Source organism: Acomys russatus, chromosome 18, assembly GCF_903995435.1.
Source record: "Acomys russatus chromosome 18, mAcoRus1.1, whole genome shotgun sequence".
NCBI lineage: Eukaryota > Metazoa > Chordata > Mammalia > Rodentia > Muridae > Acomys > Acomys russatus.
In genome coordinates this window covers 58494124-58509951 of record NC_067154.1, presented here as the reverse complement: position 1 = coordinate 58509951, position 15828 = coordinate 58494124, and the positions used below count along the sequence as shown (strand labels likewise).

The following is a 15828-nucleotide window of genomic DNA, read 5'->3' as shown; positions in this document are numbered from 1 at the left end:
ATTAAGAAATCAAGAAATGGTGCCTGATGTTACAGTGCTCTCGTTGGCGGCCTCCAGGGTCTCCTGATGTGTAGAACTAGAGTGTGTGTGTGTGCATGCGTGTGTATGCATGTGTGTGCACATGAGTCTGTGTGTGCCTGTGTGTGGCTGTATGTGCCCGTGCCTTTGTGTGTTGTGTGAATAAACACGAATTTAACCTTTTTTCTGTCTTTGTATGTTTAAAATTTGGAAGTTGACAAAATTCACAACCGCGGGAGCAGTTCTGAATATGCCATCGCTTTATGTCTTCAACAGGTGGCTCAACCCCTTGTTTAAAGCTGGCCACAAGCGGAGACTGGAGGAAGATGACATGTTTTCAGTGCTTCCAGAAGATCGCTCAAAGCACCTCGGAGAGGAGTTGCAAGGGTAAGCACGGAACAGTGAGAGGAGGAAATCTGAGTGTGCACACTGTGGCTTGGAGTAGTTTTGGCTGTCTGGAGCGCCCCCTCTCCCAACATCACACACTCTCCTCAAGTTGTCCTGTGTTGGTCAGACTGTTTTGGTAGCTGTGGCAGGAGCCAGCTTCTCAGGCCCTCGACGCCTGAGCCCTGTCCGTGGAGGTGGTTTCACCCAGGCAGGTACTTAGCTTCTCTGGCTACCAAGGCTGCTGTAATCTGCAAAGCTCGGCAGTAAGTCGTTCCCCAAGGTGTTCCCCCTTGAGGCCTGTTTTTTTTTTTTTTTTCTGGTGCAACCGAGTCAGCCTCACACATCTTTCTGGGTCCCTCGGGACAATTAGCCAGTGTTTGTGCAGCATCCTCAGAAAACCCCTGTCACAAACACTTACCTGTCCTTCCGTCACCTCCCCGTTTGACTCAGTGGCAGTGCATACTGTTTTTGACTCCACTTTGTCTTACTGTAGGTACTGGGATAAAGAAGTTCTGCGAGCCAAGAAGGACGCACGGAAACCTTCCTTAACTAAGGCGATCATAAAGTGTTACTGGAAGTCTTACGTGATTTTGGGAATTTTTACGTTAATTGAGGTAAATGCTCGGTATGTCCCGGCAGCAGTCTCTGAGTGGGATGCACCAGGAGGAGGCGTGCTACTGTCACTCTTTATTAGCATGAGGGGACCTGCAGGCAGAAGAGGCTGCCTTTGGGATGGGAGATGCTTCGGTGACTGAAGGTGAAGCATGTTACCCCAGCGTCTAACTAATTACGGTGCGTTGGTAGCAGGGACGAGCACTTACTGCTGCTCGAGCAGAGATGGGGACATAACAACTGCTCCTTAGTCCAGTTCTGGGGATACTGTGCTATCTTCTCACTTCCATGGGCTCAGGCATGTACACAGTGCACGTACATCACACCCAGGCATGAGCATGCGTGCACGCGCACACACACAGACAGACAGACAGACAGACACACACACAGATACACACGCGCACACACACAGACAGACAGACAGACACACACACACGTGCACACCCATGCATACACACACATAACACACACACAGATACACATGTGCACACACACACACACACACACACACACACACGCACACACACACACACACACACGCACACTAAATACATCTTAGCAGAAGTCTGGCATCCGGTGTCATGGGAAGCTGGTGTGCTCTACTGTGAGTGCTGCTGTTCTCTCGATGCTGTAAATGCACGGAGTCATCTTTGATCAGCTCTTGAGGAGACATGTCCTGTGGTTTGGACGAAGTACATTTGGACCAGAGCCAAGAATAACCAGTGCCCAATGAGTAATTGTTAACTTCACCATGCCAAATCTGATAAGTGCTTTCCTGGGAAGGTATTGTCAACTTTCCCCTTGCAGGTAAACAAGCCTTGGTGCCATGTGCCTGGGCTGGCTGCAGTGCCCCAGAGGCCAGAACTCACTGGACCCAGGAGTTACTCACCCTCTTGCCAATGGCTGGGCCCTGAGAGCTGTACCTGCACAGGGCCTTGGTCCAGCTTAAACTCTAGTGGTCTCCTGTGCTATTCATTTTGTTCTTGTCATGGAGTAGATTGCTGGCCTAGAATTGAGCTTTGGCAGCCTGGAATCGCAGGGAGATACATGACGTCATTCACTGACAAAGAATGAAAGCCACAGGACCCTTTAGGGTTAGCCGTTGAGATAGTCTTCCTCCTAGGGGACAGTGCCTGTGCTGGTCAGTGGCCTGCTGGAGGGGATCCAGAAAATCTGGCTGTGTGGCTTGTCCCTTTGGTGGTGTCTTTAAGAGAAAAACATTTGGTTTTCAAAAACTTATGTCTGTGTGTGTTTATGTCACATATATTGGGGTGTCTGAGGAGGCGAGCTGGAGTCACAAGGCAGGTGTGAGCCTCCTGACATGGGCGATGGCGTCTGAACTCTGGTCTTCTGGAAGAACAGCGAGCACTCTTAACTGCTGTGCCATCTCTCCAGTGCCCTGCTACCTCATGGCTCCCTTAAGAACGCTGGCGGTCTCGCAAGTAGTTGGATATCCTAGCTACGGAAGTTGTAGTTCTGCAGAAGGGTGGCTTCTGGTGCAGTGGGGTGGGACATTGTCATAGGTGCATTGGGTAGCATGAGATGAGTGACCATCCAGCTTGAAGCCGGAGAGCAGGTGCCTGCTGAGCGCGGCCTGTGCATGTTGAAGGGCGCAGAGGTCGGCCCTGTGCCATCAAGAAAGGGAGGGGCGTGTTAGCTAACGGGTGCAGCTGGTCCCAGAGATTGACCCTCTCGTGGTTGCAGAGGTGCCAAGGTGCTTGTGCCAGGAGCTGAGCGCTTCCTTTGAGAGGGTTGTTCCTACTGCCTGGAGGCTGCTTGTAGCTTGGAGAAAGGTAACCTTACGACGCAGGCCCATTGGGGTGACTCGAGGGTGGGAGAGTGTGCACCCTCAGGCTCCTCCAGCCTGGCTCTTGTTTTGTTTTGCTTGTGTTGAGTGTCACAATGATGGTATTTTTTCCCCCATGGCTGCAGTAAGTCTCAGTTTAAAATGAATGACAAGGCAAGCTGCTGTCTCTGTGTCTAGATGTGTGGTGTTTCCCTGCCAAATGACATTGTGTAACCCTGTGCCGAGGGAGCTCTGGAGTCTTCATAGGTGCTTGGGGCACAAGGCAGATGTCAGGTGGGTGTCAACAGGAACCAGTGGCTGCCTTCAAGGTGGCTTTGTGTAGCTATGCCACTTCTTGGAGCATCTGCTGCCTTGTTTTGTAGTGTACCTCTGTAACCAGGCACTTGACAGTTTGCCTCTGGAACTGAGTACTTAACAGTTTAGCACTGTACACATGGAAAGCAACATGTTCCTAAAGGGTGGAACATGAGTCTGGGGTTGACCTGAGCTTCCGGTTGTCCGTAGTATCAAAGGCTGCCCTCTCCTGGGGACAGGGCGGTAGCTAAGCCCAGATGTCAACCAGATACCATTTCACAGTGAGCGTGGGTCTTGCTTAGCAGGGCTTGGGGAGATAGCTACAGGTAGAGGCGGCAGAAGCTGGGTGAGTGGGGACAGCTCCACTGACCTACGACAAACATCAGCGTCCGTCTTGTCCAGCATTCGTTGTGATTGCTGCTGGAGCTGGGAAAGGCAGGAAGGTAGGAAGGGCTGTGACAGCACAGCTAGCAGAATGCTGGCCTCTCTCTTAGGGAGTTGCTTATTGGAAAATCATGGCAGAAAAGTGGAGGATGGAGTGCCTGGTGGAGCGTCTCCCTGGGAGTGGGGATGGCAGCAGCAGTCTCAGCAGCACGACTTATGAGGGTCAGCAGTGCCCGTCCTCGGGCGATGGAGTGTTCTTTGGTGTTATGAGCAGCAGGACTCAGCACTGGGGCTGTGCTGGCTCGCTTTGTGTTCATGTGACACAGCCAGTATCACCTGAGAGGAGGGAACCTCAGTTGCGAGAATGCCTCCACAAATTCCAGCTGTAAGGCATTTTCTTAATTCGTCATCAATGGAGGAACTGCCCAGCCCATTGCGGTTGGTGCTGTCCCCAGGCTGGTGGTCCTGGGTTCCATAAGGAAGGAGGCTGAGGGAGCCACGAGGAGCAAGCTGGCAAGCAGCACCCCTTCATGGCCTCTGCATCAGCTCCTGCCTCCAGGTTCCAGCCCTGACTTCTTTCCCTGGTGGGCCACAGTGTGGAAACTCTTTTCTCCCCAAGCTGCCTTGGTCTTTTATCATAGCAGTGGTCGTCCTGACGAGGACAAGCACCAGTCAGCAGCAGCAATGGAGTACTCCCCAGTAGTGTCACCTGAAACAGCATTGGCAGTATTGCTAGGGCCCATATTCAGTGGCAGTGCTGGTAGTTCAGTAATAGTGGAAGGTTCTTGAAAAATACTTTCTCCCAGGAACCATGCATGAATCCTTTATACTTGATGCTACCTTTATTTCTTTGAGGAATTTGGTGAGGTGAGGGTGCTGGGGGGTATTATTATCAGCAAGCTCCCCAAGTCCGAGTTGTTGGTATCATGTGCCCAGGGCCACTGCAAATATAAAGACAGAGCCGAATTCTGTTTCAGACACTCTGCCATGAGCCCAAACCTTCTAGACTGGGGCCGCTCACGAACTTTACCCTTAGCATCACAAATGGCTGTTGCTTGACCTTAGCCTCAGGATAACGGTGCCAAGATGGCCTTGCAGCAGTGTTGGCACGTGACTTTGTCAATTAGGAGACTGTCCAAGGTGCAGTGTCTCCTGGGGCCAGAAGGTCATGTGCAGTACTGGAAAGTGGCTGTCATTGGCAAGTTGGTGTGTTGCAGTGTGCCCAGAATGGACCAGGTGTCTTGTGGAAAGCTGCCTTCCACCCATCACCACCTGTACTTGTCTGAGGACGGACTGCCTCGTACACTCAGCATCCTCCATTACAGAACTGCCCACTTGGCTACTGGTGGTCTTGGATGGCAGTGGCATTAGGAGGATGCCAATTGTCTGGGCAGAGGTTGAGAGCGCTGTTTTGATTGATCCCATAGGCAGGGTCCTAGAGTAGGTGCCATTTGCTGGGACTCCGGATCAAAGGGCATGGTGAGGATAGCTCTTTTTCTCTGTCCTATTTGCAGGGTCAGCCCTGGCTTCAGGGATTAGGGTGGCAGGTCTGGCAGTGCAGTGTTGGAGCTGGTGTGGCCGGCTTTCCCTGTTAGAGCTCTTACGCTGCACTGTGTTTAGATACGTTTCTGGACACTGAGGCATAATTCCCTTGATTGATATAATGATAGTGCTGGAGGCTCCCACTGATCTGTGTTTCTGCTAGCGTGACTAGCAGACCTTCCAGTGCAGTGAAATCCGGGGAGCTAAGGAGTCATTGTGTTGGGCTAGGAAAGCTTATTTTTCCTGTCAGCAAAATGAAGCACGCATTCCAATACAAATACTTCTGTTTTCACAGGCCGGCCTATTAATACTTCTGGTTCGGAGAAGTCAAAACTTAACTTCTTATGGGGTAGCTAGTAAGGATCCAGCTACGTTTCAAAAATTCACGTCCCAATGGATGTCGTGGCAAACAAATGCCTGTTACTCAAATAGGTGGGAGTTTGGGCAAGTGCAGACAGAGAGAGTGCAAGGTTAGCCTGGGCTACAGAGCGAACCCCTGTGTCAAAAGGGAGGAATCACCTTCGGATGACGTTTACGGTTTTGTATGCGTTCCTTTGCTCCTGGCTGAGACCCAGTTCCTGACGAGAGCAGCTTAGCTCATCCTGGTGAGAAGGAGGCAGTTGGTCCACTGCATCCAAGACGGGAGACAGTGACGCGTGCCAGTGAGACAGTGACGCGTGCTAGCGCTCTGCTCCATCTTCACCTTCTCTCTGGTCTTCCCACCTCAGTTGGCCAAGTCTAGAAATCCCTCACAGGCAAGCCCGCAAGTTTGTCTCCTGGGTAATTCTGTATTCTGCCAGGCTGATAGTCACTACTAGCCAGCACGGGTTTTTATCACTGTGGCTAGCTCGTGAGCCAGCTGGGACGAGCATTAGAGTAATAGCTGGTGTTACGAAGCGATTTCTCGTTTTGCGATGGTGGCTGTGTTGTCCGTTGGTCTTTGGGTTTTTAGATAGTAGATGGATGAACTCAATGTGGCATTTTTATACAAAAGAGCCATGTTTCTTGGTACCTCAAAAACACATGGAGCTCCTTTAGGAAGACAGCACAGCCGTATGACTGACCGTTCACGCCGGCAGGGCCTTCCCTGGGTGCTAACGGGGCACAGGCATGTAAGAGCTGACATGCTGCTAGCTGCAGGAGGAGCCTTGCGTTGGGATTTCTAAGTAGTGCACCACTTTGTCTTATCAGAACTGAGGACTGTCTGGAATGTTTGGAGAAATGAGTAGGATGGTGACTCTGGGCCAGTGAAGGCCAGCTCCGAGCGGACAGTGAGTTCCCGGCATGTCTGCCCTCTGTGTGCACCTCCAGGGAAATGCTATGGGGACAGAAATGACTCTGCATCCAAGGACTTCACTGTAAAGGGAGCATTGTGGGGAGAGCTAGCACAGTCTACCTCCTCACATTGTTCCTGGCCTGGATTTTGAGGTAGAAGGTGTCTTGGCTGCAGACGAGTGAAGTTGGGGACATCAAAGGAACCTCTGTGGACTCTGTTTGTGGTGCTTGCCATAGGCAGAGTGTGACGGGTTGGTTAAGCCTTATTCTCTTGATCTGTGGCAAGAAGGGCCACTGTAGTGTGACAGCCTCATCTGTTGACTTGGCTTTTGGCCAAGACTTAGGTTTTTTTTTTTGTTTGTTTTTTTGTTTTTTGTTTTTGTTTTTTCCAAGACAGGGTTTCTCTGTGTAGCCTTGGCTGTCCAGGGCTCACTTTGTAGACTAGGCTGACCTCAAACTCACAGAGATCCTCTTGCCTCTGCCTCCTGAGTGTTGGAATTAAAGGTATGAGCCACCATTGCCCAATGACTTTTTAAAGGGTTACTTTTATTTGTATGATTGGTGTGTGTGTGTGTGTGTGTGTGTGTGTGTGTGTGTGTGTGTGTGTGTACACACTTATGTATATATTCATGTGCACTACATGCATTTAATACCCACAATGGCCAGAAGAGGGCATTGGATCTTCTAGAAATGGTACTGGAGACTGTACTGAGCATGGTCAAGGCTTTTACTCTGATTTTCTGTGGTCCAGGTGGAGGCTGCCATCTGAGGTAATCCTACCTGTGGAACTCAGATCCAAGGTCAGAGGTCAACGGTCAGTTCCATGGTGATGTCTGTGCTTTCCTCAGGGCTGACTCCTGAGATGTGTCCGGGTTTGCTTTTCTCAACTCTTTCTTCTAAGTGCCCCTCTCCTTCAGCTCACCCGCCATGGGGAAGATGACCTAGGCAAGGAGGGGTGGAGCAAGCCTTTAGTAAAGCAGGTGTGGTTGGTTGTGTCCTGTGGGCTCTTGGTCACTCTTCATTAGCTTATTAATGTGGACAGTGATGACCCTGAGTAAGAAACAAGGGGAAATGCTTTGAAGGACCAATTGCTTTGCTGGAGAAAGATTTGTGTTTATAATGGCAGGAAACCAAGACCAGCAACTAAACACTGTCCTCAAACTGGATTCTTCCTGCAAAACCCAGGGACACTTTCATAAGCAGCTCTGGTCAAGACTCACTCTGCCACAATTGTCTGCAAGCATGGGGTGTCGAAAGCCATTTGTGAAGGCTGGTGTCTTAGCCACTGATTGTGGAGTTTGCTCAGGCCTCTTAATTTAGCTTAATGCTTTTTGTTTTGTTTTGTTTTTTACATTATGTGCAGAGGACTGAATCCAGAGCTCTGAGTCTATCAGGCTCCCTCTAGCACTGAGCCACAGTCTCTGTAACACAATAAAACCAGCCCCAGCTCACATGTCCAGGATCTTCTGACATAGACAGGGCAGATTACCTCAGCTGTGGATGAGGAGGCTGGCACATGTGACTTGTAAGTGTCAGACCTCTGTTATTTCCAGATACTGCGTCCTGCTCCCTCATACACTCCTGTACAGACTTCTTGGAGGGACAACAAGAAGAGGGAAATTTGTATGTCCCCACCCTGTGGTCCCTCTTGCTCAACTGCTTGCCAGCAGGGCCAAGTGTCATGGTATGTTTTCTTTCTTAGAATTTAAAGAACATTCCAAACCCACAAAACTAGAGCAGAAAGAGTGCCCGTTTGCCTGTGAGCCACACTTCCGTGACTCAGCAACTCACCTTGAGACTTGAGTTGCCCATTGCTCTGCTTACTCCATTCCGAAGCTGGTCCCATGTATCACGTCATTTATCCAAGAACATATTAATTCGTACCTTAAACAGTGAAGCTTTCCTCTGTAGAATTACAGCACAGCTGTTCCACAAACACTGTAACTAAAGCGTTACTGCCGTCAGTGTGTCTAGCCAGGACTCATTTCCCTCATGTTTTTTTTTTTAACCTGCATTCTATTGATTTATACAACTATATTGCCAACTAGGGCTTTGGATTCAAGTGTTCTTCCAGCCTCAGTTCTTAGATACTTGGAATTATTGGTGCAGGTACTTGGCATTCATTCACCCCTCCACCCACCCCTCCACCCACCCATCCATCCATCCACCCATCCATCCATCCATCCACCCATCCATCCACCCATCCACCATCCATCCAGCCACCCATCCATCCATCCTCCATCCATCCACATCCATCCATCACCATCCATCCATCCATCCATCCACACCATCCATCTATCCATCCATCCACCCCCATCCATCATCCACCCATCCCTATCCATCCATCCACCATCCCACCATCATCATCCATCCATCCATCCATCCATCCATCCATCCATCCACCCATCCATCCATCCATCCATCCATCCATCCATCCATCCATTCATCCATCCATCCACCCACCCACCCATCCATCCATCCATCCACTCATCCATCCATCATATGTTTTCTTGTGACTATGTATATAGATGTATGTCTGAGTGTGGGTTTGTCCACATGAGTACAGAGCCAACAGACGTCAGAAGAGGGCATAGAGAGTTACAGATCCTTGTGAATCTCCACAGGTGAATCTCCACAGTTGGGTATTGTAGCTTGAACTCAGGCACTCTTAACTGCCAGCCCAATTCCTTAGCACTGTTTTTCTTCTTCTTCTAATCTTTAAACTAGTAGTTCAGTGAGATGCACCTACTTGACTAAGGTGGCTTTGTGGGGTTTTTGTTTGTTTGTTTGTTTGTTTTTTTGTTTTCTATTTCTCTGTCTTTCACTCTACAGACACTTCTACTGTCATTTTTGACTTCGTAATTGAAAACGCCGAGTTGTTTCTTTAGCAGAGGATCCCCAGCCTGGGTTGGCCTGATGGCATTCCCTTCCAGAGTCATTGAACATGTTCCCCTGGCTCCAGAAGTTGTTTATAAGAAATGCAGCATATGCCTTCACCATCACTATAGGGGACCTAGCATATGCTTGCTGTTTTCACACGTGTGATGTTAGGACATGTTCCTGGTTAGCAGTGGGTAAGTCTGCTCTGGACAGCCTTGTGGAGACCCTGGGGTAACCAGGAAGTAAGAGAGTTTCTCACTTTTCTTCTTCTAAAGCTAGCTTTCAAACTGTGATGGTTCTCACGCAGCCTTTGCTGAGGATAAGGAGCTTTTTGTTGGCCCAGAGAAGAGATGGTCTTCAAAGAAGGCTGCTGTTCTTGCTTTCTCTGCTGCATTCCCACTCTCCTTTGGGAGGTGATTATATTTAGTTGTCCTTTTAAATTGTGTGTGTGTGTGTGTGTGTGTGTGTGTGTGTGTGTGTGTGTGTGTGTGTGTACATACATATGGCATGTCTGAAGGTCAAAGAACAGTTTTTTGGGAGTCAGTTCTCTCCTTTGACCATGAGTTCTAGGGATTAAACTCAGGTCACCATGCTTGCATGGTAGACGCTCTTACCCAATAAGCCATATGGATGGCTAAAGGTCGTGTTAAAAGCCAGTTCTGAATCATCTTTTCCTTTAGTAAACACCGTGCTTCCTGGATGTTGACTTTTTCCTGCTGTGCTGAACTGGAGTGCTTTTGCTATGTGGTTTGGAAACTTGTGGGGTCCCATGTGTGATGAATGCTGTGGAAGCAGTCTTCATTGAAACCAACTTACGGTCTTGCAGTTTCCACAACACGGCATCTCCAACATCCCCTAAGCCTAAGCCACAAAGATAGGGCAGGGCAGACATTAGTGATGTCATCTGGAAATGGTTTCTGCCTTCAGGAACTTCCTGTGGTGGTGGTGGTGGTGGGGTTCAGGCCCCCACATACTTTGCCAATGGAATTGGAATCTGTGATCAGTGGACTAGGGGACTCTGAAGATGCTTACACATCCTTTGTAGTCACGCCGTGTGTAGTCAGGCTGGAAGATCCCAATTCATGCGTCTCCGAGACCGTGGTGGTGATGTGTTCCCCGGATCTTGTGTATTTCCTGTTGTCTCTGATCATTAGCCACATAACCTTTGTTCCCTGCTCCCTCCTGCCTACTCTGTTCTCCCACAGGCCCACTCTTTCCCTTCCGGGTTTCACTGCAGCGTGACTTTTCTTTGCCAGCCTCTTGAGTTTTGTCTGCTTGTAACACAGATCAGAGACCAAAGTAGGACAGGAAGTGGCTTGGTGCTCAGGGAACATGAAAAGTGGTGTGCCGAAGTGCCAGGTAATGCTCGGAGGCTGAGTACTGAACGCTCCATTGAAAACCTGCTGCCTTCAAGGGCTGAGTCGGACAGAGGGTGTCAAACCCGGGCCTAGCACCACATGTGGCTCAGAGTAGCTACTCATGAGTCCCAACACAAGGCCGTAAAACTTACTTAAAACATTCATTTTTGTATGTGGGGTTCTTTTTCCTTTTAAATAGGAGCAGGAGGAGTGGGGAATTCATTGTGTGGCTCTAACTGAACTTTGTAGCTAACAGTGTGGACCAAAGGAGCCAAAAGGTTGGGGCCTCGAGGGGTTGCCTTGTACCCTAGGAGTTCTGTGAAGTTTCAGTTGGGAATTCTGCTGGCAGCAGAGGGCAGGAAGTGTCCTCAGCAGGGCACAGAGTGGCCCTGAGGATGAAGGGAGGGCGTTCTTCGAGACAACCTCTTCCGTGTAGTTCACGCTCCCTCAAACTCTTATCTTGCTGCTTCCACCTCCAAACTCTGGGATTATAGGCATGTGTCAGTACCCAGCCAGCCACAGTTTTACCTTCTCCCCAGGTTCCCAAGAAGCTTAATTTTATTCAGTTAGAAGTTTGGTAAGTATTTTTGAAGTTGTCTCATTGTTTCTTCCTGGGATGGGTGTCGGGGTTGGGATTAGAGAGGACAGGTCCATGGGAGGAGCCTACAGTACGTATTGGGCAAAAGCTAATGCTACTCACTAAGAGCCCATATACTTAAGGGGATTTTTAGATGCCACATTCCAGCTGGAACACACAGACAGTTGCGGAGCTGCCTTTCTTTGGTGACCTCTATTCCTTGTATTTACCACGCTTTCATTGTTCTCTCTGTCACTCTCACTCTCTGGGGGCCCCAGGAAGTCAGGAGAGTTGTGGAGCAGGCAGCCATAGCTCCATGATTGCATTCGGAGTCTCGGCAAATTTGGACTGGTAGGTGTTATCCCTGGGCTCCTGGTGAAGGGCCCAGGTCAGTGTGCTGTTAACCCAGCTGTTTTGCCTTATCCGCAGCCTAGGTCTCCCTTGTGAACAGCACGGCCTCCTTGATTCTCAGGATTTCATCTTAGTAGATGCTGCACAGCTATTGTGATCACCCATGCAGGTAGCCTTGCATTGATTCTCTGTACTTCCAGAAAGGTGTGATTATGGGGCCGGAAATGACAAGGAGCCTCTGAATCCCTGGAGTCTGATGACCTTGATTGTAACTCTTCTGTTGAGGAGCATGGCCTTGTGGAAGGCAGTGTATGTGTGTGTGTGTGTGTGTGTGTGTGTGTGTGTGTACAGAACGTGGGTGTTGTGGCTCACTTGAGGGAGGCAGCTCCTGTAAATGTGTTGACTGGGGACCAGTTGCTTGGGAAGACTGTTGTCCCTGTTGGGTTATTCTCGTAGCATCACATGGATAGAAAAGCAAACTTGCCGGCTGTTTGCATGTCTGCGATGCTTGGGAGGAAAAATTGTTCAAAGTTAAACATTTGAAAGATTTCCAAGCCTGGCCTTTTGTCCTTGAGGAGGAGGAGGAAATGGTGTGGCCTGTGTGTTTACTTTTGGTGACTTGGATTTGTAGTGTTTGGTTTTTTCCACGAGGGAGGGGTCTGTAAAGATTTGCGGGGAGGAAGTGGGTTAAGGGAGTAGGTGGCCGGCCTGTGAGTCAGGAGACTCTACCTGTTGTGCAAGTACTGAGGCCTCCCTCAAATTCTTCCATGCTGGACAGAAAATGGCTTCCCCTTAGCTCCTCTGAGGTGAGAGCCCCAGAGACTCCCACTGTTTGGAATAGGATTTTGATTTTTGTTTTAGAGAATAGATGGCTATTAATATTGATTTATAATTAATACCCAATGTTGTAAAGGCTGGTAGAAAACCTCTCATGCTGGGAGCTTTTAGCCTACTGTCTGTGCCATGTTTGGTTTCGCCCCCAGCCTATCTGAGTGAGGGTGGCAGTAATCCTGGGCACAGCTCAGCGCCTAGGGGAAAGAGACATACTGCACCCATCTCCCTGGGGACTCGCAAGCTCTGCGCCTTTTCAACACACCCAGTGGAAGGTCTGGGATGCACTGACATGCAGGGCTTGGGTGGAGTAAGGTGGGCAGGTTTTCTTCTTTGTCCTGTGTTTGCCCACATATCTTAGCCGATAGCAGCTGGGACAGGAGGAGGGGGTGGCATGACTGTGTCTCTTGTGAATGGGCCATACCTTCGCTTCTTGGTGGGCGGGGTGGGACATTGAGAGGCCATAAGAAACAGGGTGGATCAAGAGCTGGCATGTCTGTATTTAAGGAAAGTACTAGCCCTTTTCCTCTTTGGCTATTTTTTTTTTCTTATTCATTTTGTGCCAGGACTTACTTGGCAGCCTGCCGGTTGTGCTTTTAAAGCTGATTCTAACATGTACTGAGCATCCTCTGCCTGGACCAATCACAGTGAGCTATTGTCCTTGGGCCTGTGATTCCGAGTTTAGGCCGAGGGCTCATTTGCAGTAGTGTTGAAGCAGTTTCTTTTCTCTTAGTTCAGGAACGACTGACACATAGAAGTAAAGCTTGTGTTGGGAAAAACTGTTGTGGTTCATTTTTCTAACAAGTTTTTTTTTTCTTTCTTTCAGGAAAGCACCAGAGTGGTTCAGCCCATATTTTTAGGGAAAATTATTGATTATTTTGAGAAGTACAATTCCAGCGACTCCGTGGCTCTGGCCACAGCCTATGGCTACGCTGCGGTGCTGTCGGTGTGCACACTGATTCTGGCCATCCTGCACCACTTGTACTTTTACCATGTGCAGTGTGCTGGCATGAGGCTAAGGGTAGCCATGTGCCACATGATTTACCGGAAGGTAAGCACCCTTCACCAGAGACCTCGGAGCATTTTGGGAAAGTTTCCTGTAAGTTAGAATGATGTAAATATGCTGTGTGTTGTGGCACATGCCTGCACTCTCAGTGCCAAGAAGACTGAAGCAGGAAGGTCACAAGTTCAAGGCCACCTCAGACCGTCTGGAAAGACCCAGTCATAAAATCAAACTGTTTAATCCACGTTGCAGGAGCTTGTTCTTTGGCTTAGGCTATAAAATTTATTGTTGTTGTTGTTATTATTATTATTAATATTTATTCTGCAATGTTTCCCAGGGTAACATGGAAATCTCCTCTTGTTATCAGATTGTGGTGTTTATAGCACCAGGCAGGCTAATGGATTTGTGGTGAAATCTAGGTTAAAAAATAAACGCAGAAATGATTTTCCAGTGTTTTCATAGCTAAATCTCATAGATGTTTTTATGAATAGCCCTTTGTTGTTCACTAAACTCTTCGCTGGCCTTGAAATTGTACCAGACAGTGAACTTCAGGAAGCAGGCTCCTCAGAACCAAACCCAGGAGAGAACGCCATCCCTGAGAAAGGAAGTTACCTTTTTCCCCACCAACTGACTAGTTAGTTATATTGTATCTAATTTGTCAAGGAAACATATGTCAATACCTAGCCAAATGCAGGGCAGATTGTGGTTGTGTGTCTTGGTATAACAGGTTTATTTTGTAACTTAGAAAAAGTCGTTTTAGAGAAAACCCTAGTTTTCAACGATGTTTGTTCTCCTTTTAAGCTGTGCGGCATCTTTCTTCTCCTGAAGTTTTAATGTTGAGACCTGGTGCGATGTGCATAGCACCTTTGTGCTGGTCATGCCGCATTACTCCTGGTTTACCCTGATCAGAATAGTCATAAAGGGTCCTGTTAGGGAGCGGCAGCTGCGAGAAGTGCCAGTGTCGGGGACAGACGGCTTCATCGACCCCAGCACGAGTCATTCTACTGTGGCCTCCTGCTTTCCTGCTTTTACTTTTAAAAAATGTTATTTATTTTATTTTGTGTGTTTTCCCTGAATATATGCACACACACACAGACACAGACACACACAGACACACACACAGACATACACACAGACACACAGACATACACAGACACACACCCACAGACACACACACACAGACACACACACACAGACACACAGAGACACACACACAGAAACACACACACACACAGAAACACACACACACAGACAGACACACACACACACACACACACACAGACACACACACACACACACACACACACACACACACACACACACACACACACACACACACACACCCACACCTACCATGCCCATGGTACCTGGTGCCTGAAGACCCAGGCCCTCCTCTGTAAGAGCAGCAAGTGTTCTAGTTGCTAAGCTGGCTGGAAAGCCACTATCCTTTTTTTTTTTTTTTTTAGTTGAGTTGCCCTTTGGAAGGTTGGAATCACTGCACCGTTTAGCTTACTTTGGCTTACCTAGAACTTCCATTTGATTTTCCTCAGCAAACACAAAGTATCCCTATCGTGTCTTCCTTTGAGCGGTTTTATTAATCTTGGCTGTTCTGTGGATCGTGGAGGCCTGGCATCTTAGAATCTATTTTGGGCTTGAGTGAAGGCAGTGTTTTCTTTCTCTGTTACATGGAGCTGGTAACAGTGTCTGTAGGGCTTGCTCGTAGAGTCTTCACCATCTTCACCATCGTCATCACCATCGTCATCACCATCGTGCCTGAGGTGTGCTCTTCTCCCGTGTAGGAGGGGATTGAAGTTTCTCTATTAATTCTCTAGACCTTAATCTTCCTCCGTGCTGCTTAGTTCCCTAAGTCCACTGCGCTGTGGACGCTGTAACCACCCAGGTGCCAGTTCAGGTAATCAGAGCGGTTGCCCAGGTGAGCTCACCTGTTTTTCTTCTGATTTCCTCTGTCAGCACTTTGAAACTGGCCTTTGGGAAATCTGACCTAGCTTGGTAGCTTTGCTCACCTGACCGTAAGTAAACGTCTTCCAAGGGTATTGATTTGTCGGTATGGCTATCCCGGAAGAATCTCTGTGAAGTCCAGAGCTGCTGGGGTCAAGCAAAGGCTTAACCTGAAACTCTAGACACGTGGGAACGATGAATCTCCTCTTGTCTGCCTTGTGCAGGAAGCATGCCAATGCTTCATCTCCGGAGGCCTGCTTCTGTGGGGCCGGGGCTGCCTGGGCTGTGCATCTGGAAAGCCCTTTGCACAAGTTCTCATGCCCAGGCCTTTTTGCCCAGTCCGCGGTCGTGGTGGAAATGGAGTGACCGTTAAGCTCATGGTGATGGTGCGTGGTACTGAACAGCCTCGTGGGCTGGATCTTACATTAAAATGGCTTGTTTGAGGCAGGCGTGGGGTCCCTGTCTCAATGCCAGGCCATCTGTTTCCAATAACTTCTGTCAAGCTACCTCCCATGTACAATCTCATGTATTTGTTTATTTATTTATTTTT

The 15828-nt window shown here is 48.8% G+C and overlaps 1 protein-coding gene across 1 annotated transcript in view; it reads left to right on the top strand.

Annotated features, from left to right (window-relative positions):
- Abcc4 (ATP binding cassette subfamily C member 4) overlaps positions 1 to 15828 on the top strand; it is a 203622-nt gene that overhangs the window by 36425 nt on the left and 151369 nt on the right. The window contains exons 2-4 of the mRNA XM_051160966.1: positions 295 to 405; positions 899 to 1019; positions 13143 to 13367. Of these exons, the coding sequence (XP_051016923.1) occupies positions 295 to 405; positions 899 to 1019; positions 13143 to 13367 (457 nt within the window). The remainder of the gene's footprint in view (positions 1 to 294; positions 406 to 898; positions 1020 to 13142; positions 13368 to 15828) is intronic.